Genomic DNA, 18,095 nt, shown 5'->3' with positions numbered 1-18,095 from the left:
GTAGGATCTTATAAGAAACATTCAAGGCAGCAGTAGCTCTAAATCTATCTTAGTACAAAATAAGCGTACCCGTATTGCCATTTATCGATTCTCCAGTTCGGAAAAATTTTCTGGTTAAAAACAAAATTCATTTGTCGTGTGAACTGTTTGGAATTTTTTGTGTCTAGCTAGTGCTAATTTGGGTACTAGTTTATATACATCGTCTAACTAAACACCCAGATGGTTCTAGTTACTGACGAGATGAATTCGAAACACAAAAAAGCAAAACTTTAGTTAAAATTCAACTTACCAAGTTTACCATCATTCAACCGTGCATACTTTTCCCAACTACTGATCACCTGTACCAATAATTTTCGCCCGTCCTTGCCTCCACCCAGTACAGCTCCCTTAACGGTGTCCAACACAAACGTTTCAATGCAGGCAGAAATCTCCTCCAAATGCCGATTGAAATCAAACTGCTGGAAGCTCCCGGTAACGGAATCATCAATGGTATCTACATTGCAAAACTGCTTACTCAATGTCGTTAGCAGATGTACCAGCTTGGTCTTCCCACAATCACTAGACCCGCAAAGAATCACCGGTTTACCCATCATGGTACATTCGGCAACACTTTTCAACGTTTCGATTTGGCTTGTCAGCAAAAGAGGAGCCATTTGTGCTGTTTGCCGTGACGCATTGCTCATCTCATCGCTTTCTCGACCGGTCTTGTCCAGCACTAAGTCGCCTGAGTGGGGTAGAATCAGAATAGTTAAATATAAAAATTGTGAGAGAATGTAATAAATTAATTACCTAGATAGAGCTTATCATCCGTCCAATATACGCCGACGTCCCGAGATAGCTGATCCAACTCGAAAGCGTCACAAGCGAACACTCGACCGAACGTCGACAGGATGTAGTTTTTGTCCGAGTCGGTTCGCATCCTCTGGTAGTACACTAGTTTCATTTTATCGAACAGAACCAACAGAAAATTGTGATGCGACGAGGGAGCTGCTGTAAAGCGTTTGTGAAAGAATCCGGTTCGTTCACTGCAAAGGAATTCACTCCATCGTAGAATGTCCCGTAGGTTTGCTTCGAAAGGACCTCCCTTATAGCCAAACTCCAAGTTGGCGATACCGGTTTCCAGCGTTTCCGAGAACCGCACCATTCGCTCGGATAGGTCAAATCGGATCGATTCTGCTTCCGGGGAGTCTAAAGCTTCAAAATAACTGAATTCTCCACCGGACTGTCGTCCGAGATCGCGAATCAATTGTTCACCGATGTTTGTGAAGTGGTTGTTGTATTTTCCGTTTATGACATGTAGCAGATCGGATCGTTCCAGTTTCCGCAGGTAAACTTTGGTGAATCGATTCAGGAAGGATTGAGGTAGTCCCTTACGACCTCCGCCGTGGCGGAGAGGATTCTGAGCGGCGAAAATTCGTGTTCGTTTGTTTAGCTTGAAAGTTTTGTTCAGTTCGGCAATGAATACCTCACCTCGGTGATCGAGAATGGCATTCAGGCCCTCCAGGACGCTTTGAGGAGCAAGATTAAGTTCATCTAGTAGGATCCAGGTGTTTTTAGCTTTGAGTGCTGCCAGAAGGGGGCCATCGCGCCATACAAACGAACCTAGTTTGGTGGAGCGAGGTTCGGTACCTTCGAGCACGTGATCGTCTGCTGGTAGATCCGTTCCGAAGAGATCCGCTAGATCGGTGTGTTCGCAGAGATTGATTCTGACAATAGCGAATCCGGTGACTCGAGCTAAATTTTCTATTAGAGATGTTTTTCCAACTCCTGGTGGACCTTCCAGCAGAATTGCCTTGTCCAAAGTGAGAGCGGAAAGTAATCTGAACAGGTTTTTCTGAGTTGTTGGGGCACTGAACATGAACTCTGTCTGACGGTCTCGTTGATCCGGGTTAAGTTGGGTGAAGAAAGGTGTGATTCCGAAGGTCAGCTCCGTTGATTGGACGGCAGTTCCTCGATTGAGATTGATTTGTTTGATGCCTAGCAAATCTTCGATCAGGAGGTTTAAACTGGCGAGGATCTCCTGACGTATAGCTACAATCTCGTCGTACGTTTCGTACGGTAACATTTCCAACGAATCCAGGAAAACTGTTTCTAAGCCGTAGGCGAGCGACTCTGCTAAGGAGAGATTCGATTGATTTTTGCAAATGAACGCAACCCAAGCCAGCACGTCACGAATGCTAAAGTTTAGTTTGTCGATTTTCTTCCGTAGTAAGAATACCACGTCGATCAGTACTTGTGCAACTTTGTCCAGGTTAGCGTCAGGATTGGACAGACCTTTGCGTAGTGAGTGTTCGGCGATACGAATTAGATCTTCCTTGGAGTCTGTAGCCCGACACCAGATCTCAGTCAGCCGATTTCTTAACGCCGGTGAAAGTTCTTTCTTACCGAAATCTCCCCCCGGATTCATTGTTGCCAGAAACTGAAAACCTTCCGCTGCGGTTATCACAAACTCACAGGCCTGCGCAGAAACTCCTCCTTTCTCCGCCAACAGCAGTGTCCTCTCCGGTTCCAGCACACAGTTCAATCGTTCCAGCACCGAATCCTCCGCAAGGGAAATTTCATCTGCCAGGAAAAACCCTCCTTCCGCCATCGAGAGTATCAGTGGACCATCGGACCACTCAAACAATTGTCGGGAATCTTTCTCCGCCGAATCTGCCTCTCGGAATGGTCGCAAACCACCAAGAAAATCCGCTCCCTCAGTATGCATGTGACAGTTGAGGATCCTTAGATTTCTTCCCCGAACAGATGCTAAGATTTGACAGATGGTGGTCTTTCCACATCCAGTGGGACCGACCAGCAGAACAGGTTCGTTGAATTCCAGTGCTTTAGCGGTCAGTACTGCCATTCGACGCATGTCGAATGTCCAAACTATACCGTCGAAGACGGTTTGTTTCTCCAGCTTCTCCAGAATATCACGGGTGACCTTGGATGTATCTTTTCCCAAGGAGAAAAGATTCTCTTCCGAAACCTGTTTCCGAAAGTGAGTAAACAGAGCTTTCTCTATGATTTTCGTTTCGTACAAGTTGCGCACTTTCGACGATAGGATCAGATAACCTTCATCGATTAGATGCTGATTCCAATCGTAGCCGGTGTCTTCCAAAAGTTTTCGATCAGCGAAAGTATACCGATTTCCCCACCGGAACAAATCACGAAGGGTAAAATTTTGCTTACTGGTACTGCGACGGTTCTGTTGAAGGTCAGACATGACTTTGACCATTTTCTCCGAGTAGGATTTGGGAATGAGACATCGCTTCTCCAGGATCACCTTCAATTCGTCTCGGGGAATTTCGGAAAAGTGCAGCTCGATGAATCGATTCTTGAAGGCACGGGATAGCATTTTGCGACCACCGTACAGACCCGGTGGGTTTTGGGTGGCAAACAGCATAAAGTTAGCGTGCGCTTTGACAACGACCTGCGTTTCAGGGATGAACAGTTCCCGGTTGTCATCGAGGACACGATTCAGTGCCTCCAAAATATCACTCGGAGCCAGATTCAGCTCGTCCAGAATAATCCAATAACCGTTGCGCATGGCTTCAACCAAAACTCCCTCTTTGAAAGACAATTTACCGGTCACATCTGCCACGTACGTTCCGATGTATTCCTGCAGATCGGTGTGCTCGTGATTGTTGATTCGAAGGCACACATTTCCACTACGCTTAGCAATGTACTCGATCAGACTGGTCTTACCGGCGGAGGTTGGTCCCTGTAGTAGCACTGGTAGCTTCCCGATAGAAACGATACGAGCCAAATCTCGAAGGTTGCTTCGGACGCTGCTAGTTAGAATGTAGCTCTCGCATTCCTGAACTTCTTTCGGTCCCTTTTCGATCCAGTACCCTTCAAAGTTTAGCTGTTCTCCCTGACTTGGCTTAGGAATCTGATGGGAGATAGCTTGATTGATGTCATTCAGAAGTGTCCGCTGGATGAATGATAGCACAATTTGATGTGATTTTATGTCCAGCTGAGTTAGGAAGCTGAGACAGAAGCTCTCATACAGATTACGTTCGATTGAACCACACAGATTCTTCGCACATATGCTTAAAGCCCGACAGAGCGTTCGCAACGAGTAAACTGGTTTATTTCCAAGACCATCACTCAGTTCCAGCTGCGATAGTGCCCTTAATCTTCGATAGAGTTTCACCGTATTCAAAATCCGAACCTTCTGAATCCCCGTACTGCCCAGATAATCATTCACCAGAATCAGCAAATCATTCTCCGTGATAAGTTCATCAACAAAAAACTCCGTGAAACGATTCCGAATGCCAACCGGAAGATCCTTCTTTCCGACATCTGTGTTTGGATTCATACAGGCGAAGATACGAAAATCCGGATGTCTTTTCACCGGAACAAAGTCTCCCTTCTCCAGCAGAATAATCGACCCATCCGGTTCGAGGATGGTCGACAGACATTCCAACGTTTCCGTTGAGGCCAAATTGATTTCATCCAGCAGTACCCAGTCTCCATTGCGGATGCAGTTGACCAGCGAGCCAGGAATAAATGCGAATGAAACGTTCACAGAGTTCTTCAACTGGGAATCGAGCTTTTGAAGGCTTTGCTGCAAGTTTGCCCATTTCTCATAGATCCCTTCCTGTCGATTCGATTCGGTGGTTGTTCGTGCAAATACTTTTTCCGTTATTTTCAGCATCAGTTTGACGAGAACATTGAACTCGCCGCGTTTGTAGCAGATGCTTACATTCGTGAGGAACTTTTCATTTTTCTGTGCGTTGAAGGTTTTGTTAAAGAGAAATTCGAACTCGTAGCGAAGCGGAGTTACCACGTAGCTCAAATCTACCGGTTTGAAGCCTCCTATCAAATCGGACACGTCCGATTGGTTGTTCATGTTAACCACAACCAGCTTGTGACGTGTCTGATAGGCCAGATATTGAATGGAACTAGTTTTTCCGACTCCCGTCTCACCGACCAGCAGGGTAGGTTCATTTTGAGCCACTGAAACGGCTATCCTTTCCAGCAAGCACGATGCCGGACGCGTAAAAGAAAATGTCGGAGCTTCACTCTGCAATTTAAAACTTTGCGTCTTGACCTTTGAAGAAGCATTTTCATCCAGTCGGAGCTTTTTGTACAGAAACGTTTCATCATTCTCATCATTTTCCTGCTCCATTGTCCCGGAGCTTCGTTTAAGCGACACTCGACCAATTTTGATTTCAGCCGAAGCAGACACATCAACACCTGGTTTGTAATCATCGCAAATATGCTCACAGCGACTCTTGTTAATACCAATCTTACCGCCGATGTTCACCACCAAATTCCGTTTAGCATCTCCGGCCGGCAGATGGGAACAAAACAAATCCACTGCGTTCTGAAACGCAAAATAGGCACACTCCATACTAGTAACGGAAAAACTTTGCTCCGATCTTCTGCACAGTTTGATCAGATCCCTGGTGGAAACTAAACGACCCGAAGTCGGTAAGCTACCCAACAAATTATCATATTGAAATCTTGGTAGACAATCCTCATTCTCCTCCGAAATTCCGTTGCTTTTAGCGTCTCGAGCTTCCTCCAAAATTCCCATATTTTCATCGATCTCCTCATTCCCAATTGCATGGCAACCGCTTGAAAAGGTCAAATAAATATCCACAATCCGGCTAGCTACTGTTTTTAGCTTCGGAAAATTCGTACAAATAATCGAACAAAGCTCCGGTCGACTCAGTGGCAGCACATTCACCGTATACAAATACTTTTCCAACAGATTATAAGTGCTCGGAGCCGCACTACTCGACTTGTGCGTTCGAAGTGTCAAAAACAACTGAAAGCCAGGTTCGATTCGAAGACAGTCTCGGAAACCAGGAACACTCAGGTAATTATTTTCCAACAAATTTGTCAGCACCGTACAAACATCCTGCGTCGCCGAGTCCAAATCCTCCAGCAGCAACCAGTAACCGTTGATGACAGCCTGCGTCAACACTCCCGGCTGCCAGACAAACTCCCCCGGAGTATCCGTACATCGATACTGTCCCAGCAGCATCTTACTATCGGTTTGATCACCCAACTGAACGCGAAGAAACCCATTCATGGGTGCTTCCTTTCTTAACTTCTCAAAATTAAAATCAAACGCTTCTTCAGCATTTCCATTGGCTTTTCGTTTGTTACTTCTCTGTTTTGTCTGTGCTTTCAGCCTTCGTTCTATCTCCTGAACCTTCGGACCAATCCTCCCGGTCTTTCTAGCTAGGTACTCCACGAGTGAGGTCTTCCCACAGCCAACCGGTCCAGACAAACAAATTGCTTTTCCTGATGAAACTCCCATCGCCAAACTCCTCAAATTCAACTTCGTCGAATCAACAATCACCAAGTCGTTCCTCTGACCTGCCTGACTTCGATAAAACTCGCAATTGTCTACGTCAAATATCGGCAGAATTACGTCTCCCACATTAGTGACGACGTTACTCTTAAAATCCCAACGAATTTTCCTGCCGGACACTTCCGAAACATCTCGCCTCAAGTCGACGACATTCTGTAGCATCTGTTCGTTGACGACCACTTCCACTGGAATGTCCCGATCCAATTCATTCAACTGCCTCTGGCTCATACCAGTAATCATCGCTACGATTCTATTATAGAAATACCTTTGCCGATGGCAACCTTTTCCACCGAATCGTTCGAAAAAATCCGACCAATTCCAAGCTGATCGAAAGTAAGTCGTATCTGCCATCAGAAAACGATAACAGCACTGAACCAGTTCCAGATCCGTGACCGGTAGTTTGCCACTTTTCTGCTGTTTACTCTTCGGAACATAGTTCAATAATTCTTCCACACCGAAAGGTGGTGGATTGTGGCGAAAAAACAATATGCTGAACCTGTAAATATTTCTAATGTTAATTTGACCGGTTGATTGATAATGATGGGATAATTACCTTAGCACACTCGGGCAGCAACTGATTAGTTTCGATAAGGCAACGCATTTTCGGCGATGTCTCTCAGCAGCCCTCGGTTCGAATGTGTCCCTTCCGTTATCCTCCTTAATAGTGTTAAATGTATTAGCGACTATTAGAAGTAGTATGTTCCCAAATTTATCACCGATTTCCTCGGTGTATTTTGGATCTTCTATCAACTGGCCCAGCACCAAGGCTAACTCGTCCATGTCCGATGAAGTTATTTTCTTTATTTTTAAAAAAGTCGATACATTAAATTGAATAATATTAATGGTTTCAGCATGCAGTTACTTACCGATAACCTTAAAAACGTTTCTACTTGCACACAATCGAACTGTTCCCGCAACAGCCGGAGATTACGGCAAACGCGATCGCAATCCACTTCCATTGTGCTTATACTACCTTTTTAAGTAAACTTATAACGAATTCGCACTGATTTTCCCTAAATTTCCAGTAATAGCACAAAATTGTATTAAGAAAAACACGAACACGCGCTGCTGGCTTCGTTCAACGCACGTGTTGACAATAATAAAAATAATAGCAAACCGCTGTCAAATTTACCGGAGCACGGTTCGCGGAATTTAATTAACTTTACAGTAAAAAGGAACAATTTGAATACACGGAGAAAAAGATCGATTTTTTCGTAACTTTTACCGAGCTTTAAGGTTGGACAGAGAAAGGGTAAAATTCGCAAACGAAAAAAGCAGTCCAGTGCGTATTCTCTGTCCAACTTTAAGGGCATGTTCAGGAGCGTTTTATTTTGTATAGGAGTTTCAAAGTAGAATTGAAACTGAAACATTCACATCCCCAGCAGAGCGTTTTGTTTTATAATTTCGAACAGTTTTGTTTCAAAATTTAAAACTGTTATACGACGCCGTTCTATTTGTTGATGATTTTAAAACACGTTTAGAACTGTGTTTTAAATACATGCAAAGTTTTCAGCACATACACTTAGACCCGATGGACTGGGGGAAAAAATTTGAATGCAGTAACGCTGAAGGCACGGCGAGACATGAATTTTAAACTGAATAGAACACCCGCTAAAACTGCTGCTGGGGACAAGTTCCAGTTTTAAAATTTTCTGTTTTATATTATAGAACTGTCAAAATTATGAATCTAAAACTGAAACACTCCTGAACATGCTCTAACAATTTGACAGTTCGGGAAATGGGTCACGGCCCGGCTAGAATTTTACAATAGCATTTACCCTACAAACAATCATAAAACAATAAATATTATAGTTATTACTGTTTCAACATTGTTCGATGCCAAGTTCTCACAGTAGATTTACAATAAAATTTCATGTAACAATAAATTTCACTGTTCAGCAAAAATTGATACAGTCTAGGATACAGTGCATTCCAGAAGCAGATCACCCTACACTGAAAAAAATCCAAACGTTAATTCTATTTGCTTCAAACCGCTTAAAATTCATATGAAGAAGAAATGCTATTGTTATCACGCGCACACATACCTTCTATGTGTCAACTGTATAAACTATGTATGCACACACATAAGTTATATGTGCATATTGTTATAGAATGGGGTTTTATGTGCCTAATAGTTATGGAATGTGAATGTAAGATTAATATTTCTTGTAAATACACACATTAGGTTTATGTGCCAGCAAATAGTGTCTATATGCCTCCGTTAATTGCAAAAATCTATGTGTAAAATCAATAGGCATAACGTTTACTTTTTTCTGAGTGTAGGAATGTAAATATAACAAATTTGCATCAACTTAGAAAAATGCATTTGATTTCCATTTTTGCATCAACTTTGCACTCCCTCGAAGAAAAAAATATTTAACAATCGTCCTACGCTGATCCACTTTGTTTGATGTTTTATTGAATGTAGGGCTGTTTTTGTAGGGTTTTGACGCCTTACACCTAGGGGCAGATCACTCGAAGAATGTATAACAAATTTGCATCAAATTAGAAAAAATGCATTTAATTTCCATTTTTGCATCAGCTTTGCACTCCCTCGCAGAAAAGTTTGTTTAACAAACGTCCTACGCTGATCCACTTTGTTCGACGTTTTGTTAAATGTAGGGCTAGTTTTTCTTTAGGGTTTTGACGTCTTACACGCAACGCAAACAACATTGCACGCAACGCAAAAACATTGCACGCAACGCAAAATACATTATGAATTTCTATTTTGATGGAAATAAATGCATTTAATTTCGCTGATTTTTAAAAATGCATCACAAGCTAGGGGCAGATCACTCTAGAAATGTATAATAAATTTGCATCAAATTAGAAAAAATGCATTTAATTTCCATTTTTGCATTAACTTTTCACTCCCTGGCAGAAAAGTTTGTTTAACAAACGTCCTACGCTGATTCGCTTTGTTCGACGTTTTGTTGAATTTAGGGCTAATTTTTTGTAGGGTTTTGACGTCTTACACGCAACGCAAAATACATTGCACGCAAAGCAAAATACATTACGAATTTCTATTTTGATGGAAAGAAATGCATTTAATTTAGCTGATTTTTAAAAATGCATCGCAAATGATCTACCCCTAGTTTTCAACCCAATAAATATATGTCGTAAAGAAAGAATAGCGCAATTTGTCTGAATACTGTCGTAATAAATAGTGATCTGGCCCATTATGCAGATGAGATTAGCTTTTCTAGGCAATACTCTTAAGGTCGGCGGTATGGAGTTCAAACTGCTTTTGTTTAGAAAACATAGGATACTCTTGGTAGCCGGCTACCTAGAGCTTAAAAAGAACCAAAAACAAGATCTTTCCTTATTTGAGTGATCCTGTACTCGAAAACCAATTAAACTACTACCTAATAAATCATGGTTTACAGGTCGCATCGCTTGCTTGGAGCGAATCCTAGACCTTGTACCCTTCCAACTCCGCGACAGCTATGGAAGAGTCTGATGAGTCGTCTACCTTCCGTTATGTAGGTGGAGCATCAACACTTCCCGTCTACCTTATCCTTTATTCTTCCCCATGAACGATGGAGATGGGGGCGGCCGACAATGATGGCTATCATGCTGTTGTAGTTTTAATATGGGTCGGATTGGTATGAATTCCTACTTACCACTTCCTAAGCAACTCTTATTAGTTAATCAGCAGTCAAACATGATGAAGTCAGTGTGCAGTCCGCCAAAATCCGAGGGGCGACTCACTCACGTATTGAGAGACGTACGTAGTTACTTTTCAAAACCATGCACAAATAGTCCGGCCACGGCGATCCAGCTGCCGGTGTTGAACGTGTTCTACACGTCGATCGTAACCACGGCGCAGTAGCAATTACTCTTTCTCCTTTGCTTCAATGCTTTCTTCGTGCCCGCGATGACTGTGTGGATGGCGCCCACCGCCAAACCCTTTCCGGAATCCGAACTGCCTCTGCGATAGTCCGTTCTCATTTTTAGCGTACTTCGCCAGCCTGTATGGGGATGACCGTTTCCAAAAGTTTACCAAGCGTATCCAGCAGGCATAATAGGCCGATGCGATGCTGTATATCTTGGTGGTTTCAGCAGCAACACCAGCTTCTGGATCTTCCAACTGTCCGGGAAGTAGTCTTCGTCCAGGCATTTCTGTAGAGTTATCCTGAACATGCCCGGAAACGCTGCGAACGCGGTTTTCAGTGCCACGTTAGGGATACCGTCCGGACCGGGAGCTTTCTTCGCTTTCAGCCTATAAGGAGCTCATTGTTGGAAACTCGATTGTCACTAGCATTTCGCCTGTCTGCATCAACGTACGCTGTAGGCGGCCATGCTGTTGGGTCATGCTTTGCGAAAAGACCATCCACGATAATTTTAAATTTGTCTGCGCACATTTCAGCTGACGTCGTTGAACTTTTGATCTTGGCCATCACGACACGGTAAGCGTTGCCTCAGGGATTAACGTCTATACTTCTCTGCACAGCTCCTTGTAGCAAGTGGACTTACTAAGCACTATCTTGCGTTTAAAAGCGGCCCTGGCTGTAGGAATGCCACCTAACACCGTTCTCTGACTTTCTCAGATCTTGCTCTCTGAACGCGTCTTCAGGCTTTTATGCAGGCAACCTGGAGGACGCTTAACCTTTCGTACCAGCAGTACGGCGGACGCCAGTAGTTCCTCGACTCCACTTTTCCACATGCTCTCGCTACTGTTTCCGATAGCTCATCGGCATTCGGAATTGGAGTGATGATATCCACACGAAGTACTGCCACAAAAATGTCCTTGTCGAAGTCCTTTATTTTCCACTTCCGCTCGCCAGTTCTCACTCTCCGTGTTACAATACAATTCCACTGACCAATGGTGTAGTGAATCGCTTGGTGGTTTCTATGTGTACTGCACACTAAAAACTCGACAATTCATGTTATCCATCAACGAAGGACTGCCAAATTTTCTGTCGATGATAGATTCCCGACTGTCTTGCGGAATGTGCTTGCGGAACCTTCGCCGCCGTTTGAGTGCCTCCATACGATTTCCAAATCCGGATAGTTGCCGTTACCAGGATGGCCAGATAGAATTCCTTAATATCGGTAGGGTCACTAAAAGTTTATCGGTAGGCCGGGTTGTTGTCCCAAAAACGTAGTGTTGACAGAATTGTAAAATACTGAAAACACAGATCTCAGACCAAATCCAACCCAAAAAATGAATGTGTCCAAAATCAATAAAAATCGGTAGTTTTCGGTAGGGATAACAAAATATCGGTAGTTTTGCCTTGGTCGTCTGTGAATCGGTAGAGAAGACCAAAATCGGTAAGACTACCGATACATCGGTAGGTCTGGCCACCCTGACCGGTACATCTAGTTTGCACTGCTCGATCCCTCAGTTCTTCTATCTCATCTAGACCCTCGCACTCGACTACGGCTTCCTACAACAGGGTTCTCACGTTCGCTTCGCTGTCCAAGGATTTAGCAACGTGCTTATTGTTAGTCAAGCTCTTGATGAAAGGATCCTTCTTCAGCTCTAAGATCATCTCGCCTTTCTGTGTGCGTCTCGTTTTAACATTCTCTCCCTACTCTTTCAGCTCTCCTCCAGGGTCCTCTCTCACTTTCTTGAGAAGAACGGCGTAGGACGTCTTATAATTTGTTTCGATGATCAGTGCATCTCCCTTGTACATCTCCCGAGGAGACTGACGTTCTTCTTTTCTTCCTTTTGTTTCCATTCCTTCCGCTTCGTCCGCTGATTTCTCACGATGCACTAACCACGGTGTTTCCAAACGTTCCTCTGGTCGCTGGTGCCCTCCAGCTCGCTCTTCTGCTTTTTCGGGTCCTCTTGCTCGCTTTCTGCCGTCGCGTGTTCGGTGTCGTTTCTGTCGTTGCGTTCAGCAGCTGTTACGGTCGATTTGATTCACCTTAGTGTATACATTGTGCTTTTAGTTCACTAACTCATAGAGTTCGTCGATCTGTTTCCTCACCTCCGTTAAGTACGACTTCCCAAGAGTCTGTTGTGAAACGACCTCTGCGAAATGGAAATGCTTCGGTCGACCGGCTAACAAATTCAACGCCATAAATGTATACAATAAAATGTGTCACCTTTATTTTCTACATACGAAAGCATCACTGTCCTACTCTCGCCTTAGCTGTTTTCTTCCTTCTCATTATATCGCACTTTTTTATCTTACTCACGGTTTTTCTTTTCTGGGTGCACCCAACATCGTTGTGACCTCTTCTCCCGGTCGTGATGGACGTTGACTCGGTGTCGCTGTACATGTCTCGGCCTAATCTGTACGGCGAATTAACTTCATCGCCGATCCGAGCACTAAATACATCCACACACACATGCTTGTTGATCCTCGTCAATTTCTGCGGCTTGTGCCCCGTCCAGCTACCGACGCGCAACCGTGCGTTCTATTTACAGCGCCTTACGACCGTCGTATGTAGGTCCGATGGGAAATGTGACCGACGATTCCTCCTGTCAATCTTCTGTGCGGTTCACACAATTGATGGAATTGAGCTGTGAACAAAAAACACCTAGGGTGATGAGCCTATTTTCACCATACTAAGCAAGGTGCCTCACTAATTCGGTAATTTCTTGCCTTACAATCAATGGAATGCGTAAAAATTGACATCAACCGCTTTGCTTCGTTGTTAAGAACCAATATAATAACACAAATGCGTTGAAAACAGTAAAATTCTCGTGTTTGAGCACAATGAAAACTCGAATCGAGTGTCCCTATTGTTACGCTACCATTTGACTCAACGCGTTGAACAAAGATGGCAGACACTGCTCTAACCAACGGCTTCAAATGGGTACGGTGATAATATAAATATGGCGCAAATAGGCTTATCACCCTATAGCAAGGTCTTTTGTTCAGTATACCGTTGCTGGATGATCAGTTCCGACACGAATCGATACGGGAAGATGCCTCCAGATGGATCTTCCTCTCGTCGTCTGGACGTTAGCTGCAATTCGGGCGGACGGCGTGTGCGATACTGCTCTACGAAATGATATCTGATTTGTCCTATGCTGCTCCCAGACTTGCTAGCCGTAGGCCTTTAATCAAAATCCCGGTCGCCTCCGCTCGAATGTCAATCCGCCGACAATCTGGTTAGCTTGCTGAAGATTCCGACACGTGGACCAATCGAACCTGCCGGTCGGTGCAAAGTAGTCACCGTTTGATGCTTCACGTACAGTGAATCTTTCGTTATATTTGCTCGGGACGCTTCCTTCTTGAGTTACTCTTAGGCACGTTTTTTCTGCTCGATTAGCCTTGCCGACGGCTAGCAGTTATTTGCACGTTTGATGCTGACTGCTTGTGTGTTTTATGTGCGGTTTGCCGAAAAAGGAAACACCGAGTTTCACTCACTTATGAATGACAGTTGCCGTTATGCTGAGTATGTCGTTCGAGCGAGCCTTGCCGCGTATTTCGATTTTCATACACGTCTCATTTTTTCTAGTGGGTTTTAGGAATTGAGGTGCACACTAAAAAATATCGTAGTAATATTCAATACACAATAACTTACGTAACAAGTCATTCTTGGTTATGGCGCTACCTGATTTTGGGGTGAACACTCGATTCAGTAACCCCATCTCCCGTTAGTTTCCTCGTGACTCACTCTGTACCGAGCCTCTGCTGGCACTCACTGTGGGTATCGATGGCGTAACTGGTAATCTCTGCAGTTACATTAGTTTTTTTTATGTCTCCACGCTGGTGGGTGTCACCTTCGGGCCGCTATCTCCACTCGTTGTACGTAGTCGCCTCTTGGGATCCATTGGTTATCCATGCAAGCAGTGACGACAATCGAGGATTGACACTATCCTTCATGGGGAGTAGTGCTCAGAACCGGTTGGGCTGGTGCTTTTATTGCTAAAATCTTTGATTTCTAAACGGCACAGATTCGCTTCGTCAAAGCTGCGTTCGAATATGACATTTTTTAGAGGTCTAGCAGCGTGCAATCAACGACACGACCTGAAACTTCATGAAATCTTCTGCTGAAAAAGTGCGCGAGTAATTTATTGCCAGTTACCAGTATATTGAGTGACCCCTCGATACGGCCAAAAAATAAATTCTCCAGCAGCACTTCTTTGTTTATTTGATTTTCGGTTGCTGTATAGCAACCATGTTATGTTTACAATATCTCCTCCGTGATACTGGAAAGAATTCTGTAGGGACTAGAAAACTCCAAATTTGCTGGCTCCCGATGTGATGACCCAGATCAGCGAGTATGTTCTGAAAACGATAATGGGCTGGCATACGAGCCAAACGGTAAGTTTTGAATCTTAGTAATATATTTCTGGTGTAATTTTCGATTTTTTATGTAGATAAACGCGACCAATATTACTTCGCCAAACTGGTTCGAAAGTTTACGGAGAAAAAAAAATTCTAAAGGTGGAAGATCATTAATTCATTCTGGATCTAGCTTTCACTCAATTGAAGCCTTGCCAAAAAAGTGTATCTTTACGTGACGATCGCTATGTATAAACATATTAACGAAACTATTCAATTGGTTACGGTCTACCAGGCATTTTGGACCGATGAGTTTCTTCCTGGCAAGGCACTGAATGGCTGAGGATTTATTGCTTGACGTGTGAATGTAAAAGTTAAATTGAAGAGCTTTGAGCGGATAAAACAGCATGTTCTCTGTACGGATTCGCCTATTTTCGAGCTAGATGATAGAGCCATCTAGAAATTGCATCAAGATTAACAATTTCTTTCCCTCATTTATTGCAATCTATTGCAAAATGACAAATGAACAACAGCAACTGGCAGAAGATGCTTGACGAGACTTAAAAATATTGCATATATGCCAAATGAAATAAAATTGGGCTGTAACTATTAGTATTTGAAATGATTGTTTATGTAATTGGCAAGTAGTTGCAAACATATTGAAACACGGATTGTCAGCCATGTTCTCTATTATTTACCATTATGCGGAATCTCTATGGCGAAGTAGCAAAAATGGTTTCATTATCTAACATTTATTATATTGTTTGAAAACCTCGCCATCCAATATCCTTCAAATGAACTGGTTTGAAGTGATAAGGCAATCCATTTCGCACTATTGGTTAACTAAATGCTGTTGTTTGATGAACTCTTATCGGCAATCGTTCCAATATTTTTGAAATTTCTTTCAATTCGCACTTGGTATTTCGATATTTCATCATTCGCTTATAGATCAACCGAGCCACACCAAGTTTGTATCGCTTTCCTTTACAACCGTTTATTCTGCATTGTTCACAAAATCCATAGGAAGGTTCCGTAAGTTTGTAGTATCGTTAGCATTTTATCTACGTCAGCTAGCTTTTCGTTCAACTCCGCTGAAGCGTGGTCTACCAGAAAGCAGTTACTCCAGATAAATGTTTCGCAAATAATAGTTACCGTTCAACCCACAAACTTCCTGCTGATGTATTCTATCTTGTATACTGTTCACCGGAGTGGCATGTGCTGCAGATTTTGCAAAATTTCAGGGCAGTCGCAATCACATAACGCAGGAAGTTTTACAGCAATTTTGACAATTTGAGCAGGGCATTGGCATTCGCAGCACACTGGTACCAGAACCTTTCCTAAGCACAATATCGACTGACCAGGCAAAAGACTGGTGTCTGGAATAGATTTTCATTAATTAAAATTTATTCTCATTCCGATCAGGAAAGTGACGAGTATCAATCAAAGGCATCGAAAGGCTTAGCAACAATAGGTTTGTTCCAGTACACAGAAGTCACTCCGGAGTAAACAGGAGCAAAAAATCTTTGCTCCTTTTTAAGGCTAGTTTACAGTTCGGAAAACGTGTCACGGGATTTGGGTCCTTGTGTATTTTAAATGGAGCTCGGGATTTCAAATCCCGTGACGGGAATTGAGTCTACACAAAAATGACAGTTTTCCTGAAGTGTAAACCCAACCGCGGGAAACATCACGGGATTTTAAAACTCTCCACACAGAAATCCGGCCGGGAACAATTCAACATAAATTGTTTCCGACGGGGAAAATAGTATTTTTTAGAAGGTTTGCAATTTGCTGCAAGTTGGATACTGTTTGTATTTTTAAGAAGCAGCAGAGTTTTTGGTTTGACAGTTTGGAGAGATCTCAGCGGGAAATTTTCCCTGATCAAATCCCGACGCAAATCCCGTGCGAAATCCCGTGATCCATTTCCCGAACTGTAAACTAGCCTTTACTCCGGTTTACTACCAGAAGAAGAAAAAAGAGAAGAAGAGGGTACAGGAATGATTTTCTCCGGAGTACTTCCAGTTTCTCTTGGTACTGGAACAGACCTAATACATTCCACCATCAGACGTAGGTAGGGGGCGCACAAACGAAAGCCAAATAAAATAAGTCGGTAAAGCAGGACGTATTGAAGGTTTAGAAATTATAAGGCCTAATACCTGTAGTTTTTAAATTCACGTTAATCGCATTATAATCACGAAAATTTCTGTTATTACTAGATAATATGATTTCAATAAGTTTATATAAGTATTATAGAACCTTAAATGTTGCTAAATATGGAAATTAAATTAAATTGGGGGTTAACAACGAAATGATTTCATTTCCAACAAAATTGAATTAAGCCCATTTTATGATTTATAGTTTGACGACCTTTAAAGCTTTTTTTCCATAATAATTTGATTGTACAATGGTAGTTTAATGCATAAGCTTCAATAATAAGCATAAAACCAGTTTGTTTACCTTTTGCTGTAACGCCCTTCTTAAAAATTGACCTAGAAACATAATCCAAAATTCTGCAATGTTTCAGAAAATTGGAGGATGTGGCAACACTGCCAACTAGCGAAAGCCCAACCAAAAAGAATCCGCTAATTTTTGTTCGTTATTCTGCATGAAGGCAGTCCTTCCATCAACAATGCGAAAGTGATAAAAGCCGATGTCACGTTTCAAACTATCAGTATTTCAAATTATCTGTTGAAGGGGAAGATTGTTTGTTTCTTTCCAATTTTAATTATTTATCCGATGTAAGTAGCACGCGGCTAGAAGAGACGGCAAACCGTTGTTGCGGATGACTGATTGTTCCATTTCGCATGTTATTTTTGTAAATTAAAAGCCCTTTTCAGGGCTATAACCAACAATGAAGAACAAATTTGAAAAATTCTTGGCAATAACAACGATAACCTAATTCCGCCGTTTATATTCGTTACTTGTTGCTTACGCGTACATTGACGATCTGAAATTTACAACAATCTGTGATTTGTTTAAAATTATCCTTCCGAAACAATACAAAAATGTACAGTTATTTAAAAGTATATTGCCATGCTGAAATTGGCGAAAATCAAACCAAATCCAAAAATCGGCAATATTATAGAAATCGGAGGATGTGAAAAATCCGCAAATATTTTTTCGTTATTCTTCATGAAGGTAGTCCTTCCATCATCAGTGCGAAAGTGATAAAAGCCGATGTCACGTTTCAAGCTATCAGTATTTCATATTAGATTCTGAAGGGAAAGGTTGTTTCTTTTTATTTCGAAATATTTATCTGATGAAAGTAGCGTGAGAAGGGAGACCTTGTTTTGCAGCTAACTAATTGTTCCATTCTGCATGTTATTTTTGTTAAACCAAAAGCCCTTAGTTAGTTTAGTACTTTTCATTCCATAGCACGCGTGTTTGTGGATTCCACAAATAGTCTTTTTCAGGATTCCAACAATGGACTCCAAATATAGAACATTTCAGAAACCACCGAATATATAAAGATACATATGTTAAACTTTCTTCGTTTACGAATAGTTTGAGTTATGACCAGTTATTTTTCTATCGTGCTTGCAAACATTTAATTTGATAGCAGGTATTTAAAGATAGATGTAAGATTTTGTTTGTGA

The 18,095-nt window shown here is 42.5% G+C and overlaps 1 protein-coding gene across 1 annotated transcript in view; it reads right to left on the bottom strand.

Moving 5' to 3' along the window:
- The window catches only part of LOC131686784 (midasin), a 30,712-nt gene extending 23,328 nt beyond the window's left edge, over nucleotides 1-7,384 (bottom strand). Inside the window, exons 1-4 of the mRNA XM_058970779.1 lie at nucleotides 7,180-7,384; nucleotides 6,867-7,111; nucleotides 790-6,809; nucleotides 290-724 (exon numbers count right to left, since the gene is read on the bottom strand). Coding sequence (XP_058826762.1) covers nucleotides 290-724; nucleotides 790-6,809; nucleotides 6,867-7,111; nucleotides 7,180-7,272 — 6,793 coding nt within the window. The 5' untranslated portion in view covers nucleotides 7,273-7,384. The remainder of the gene's footprint in view (nucleotides 1-289; nucleotides 725-789; nucleotides 6,810-6,866; nucleotides 7,112-7,179) is intronic.
- Between the last annotated feature and the right edge of the window lie 10,711 nt (nucleotides 7,385-18,095).

This window comes from Topomyia yanbarensis, chromosome 3 (genome assembly GCF_030247195.1).
Source record: "Topomyia yanbarensis strain Yona2022 chromosome 3, ASM3024719v1, whole genome shotgun sequence".
Classification (NCBI taxonomy): domain Eukaryota; kingdom Metazoa; phylum Arthropoda; class Insecta; order Diptera; family Culicidae; genus Topomyia; species Topomyia yanbarensis.
The sequence above is the reverse complement of the archived record's forward strand: the minus strand, read 5'-3'. Positions and strand labels throughout refer to the sequence as shown.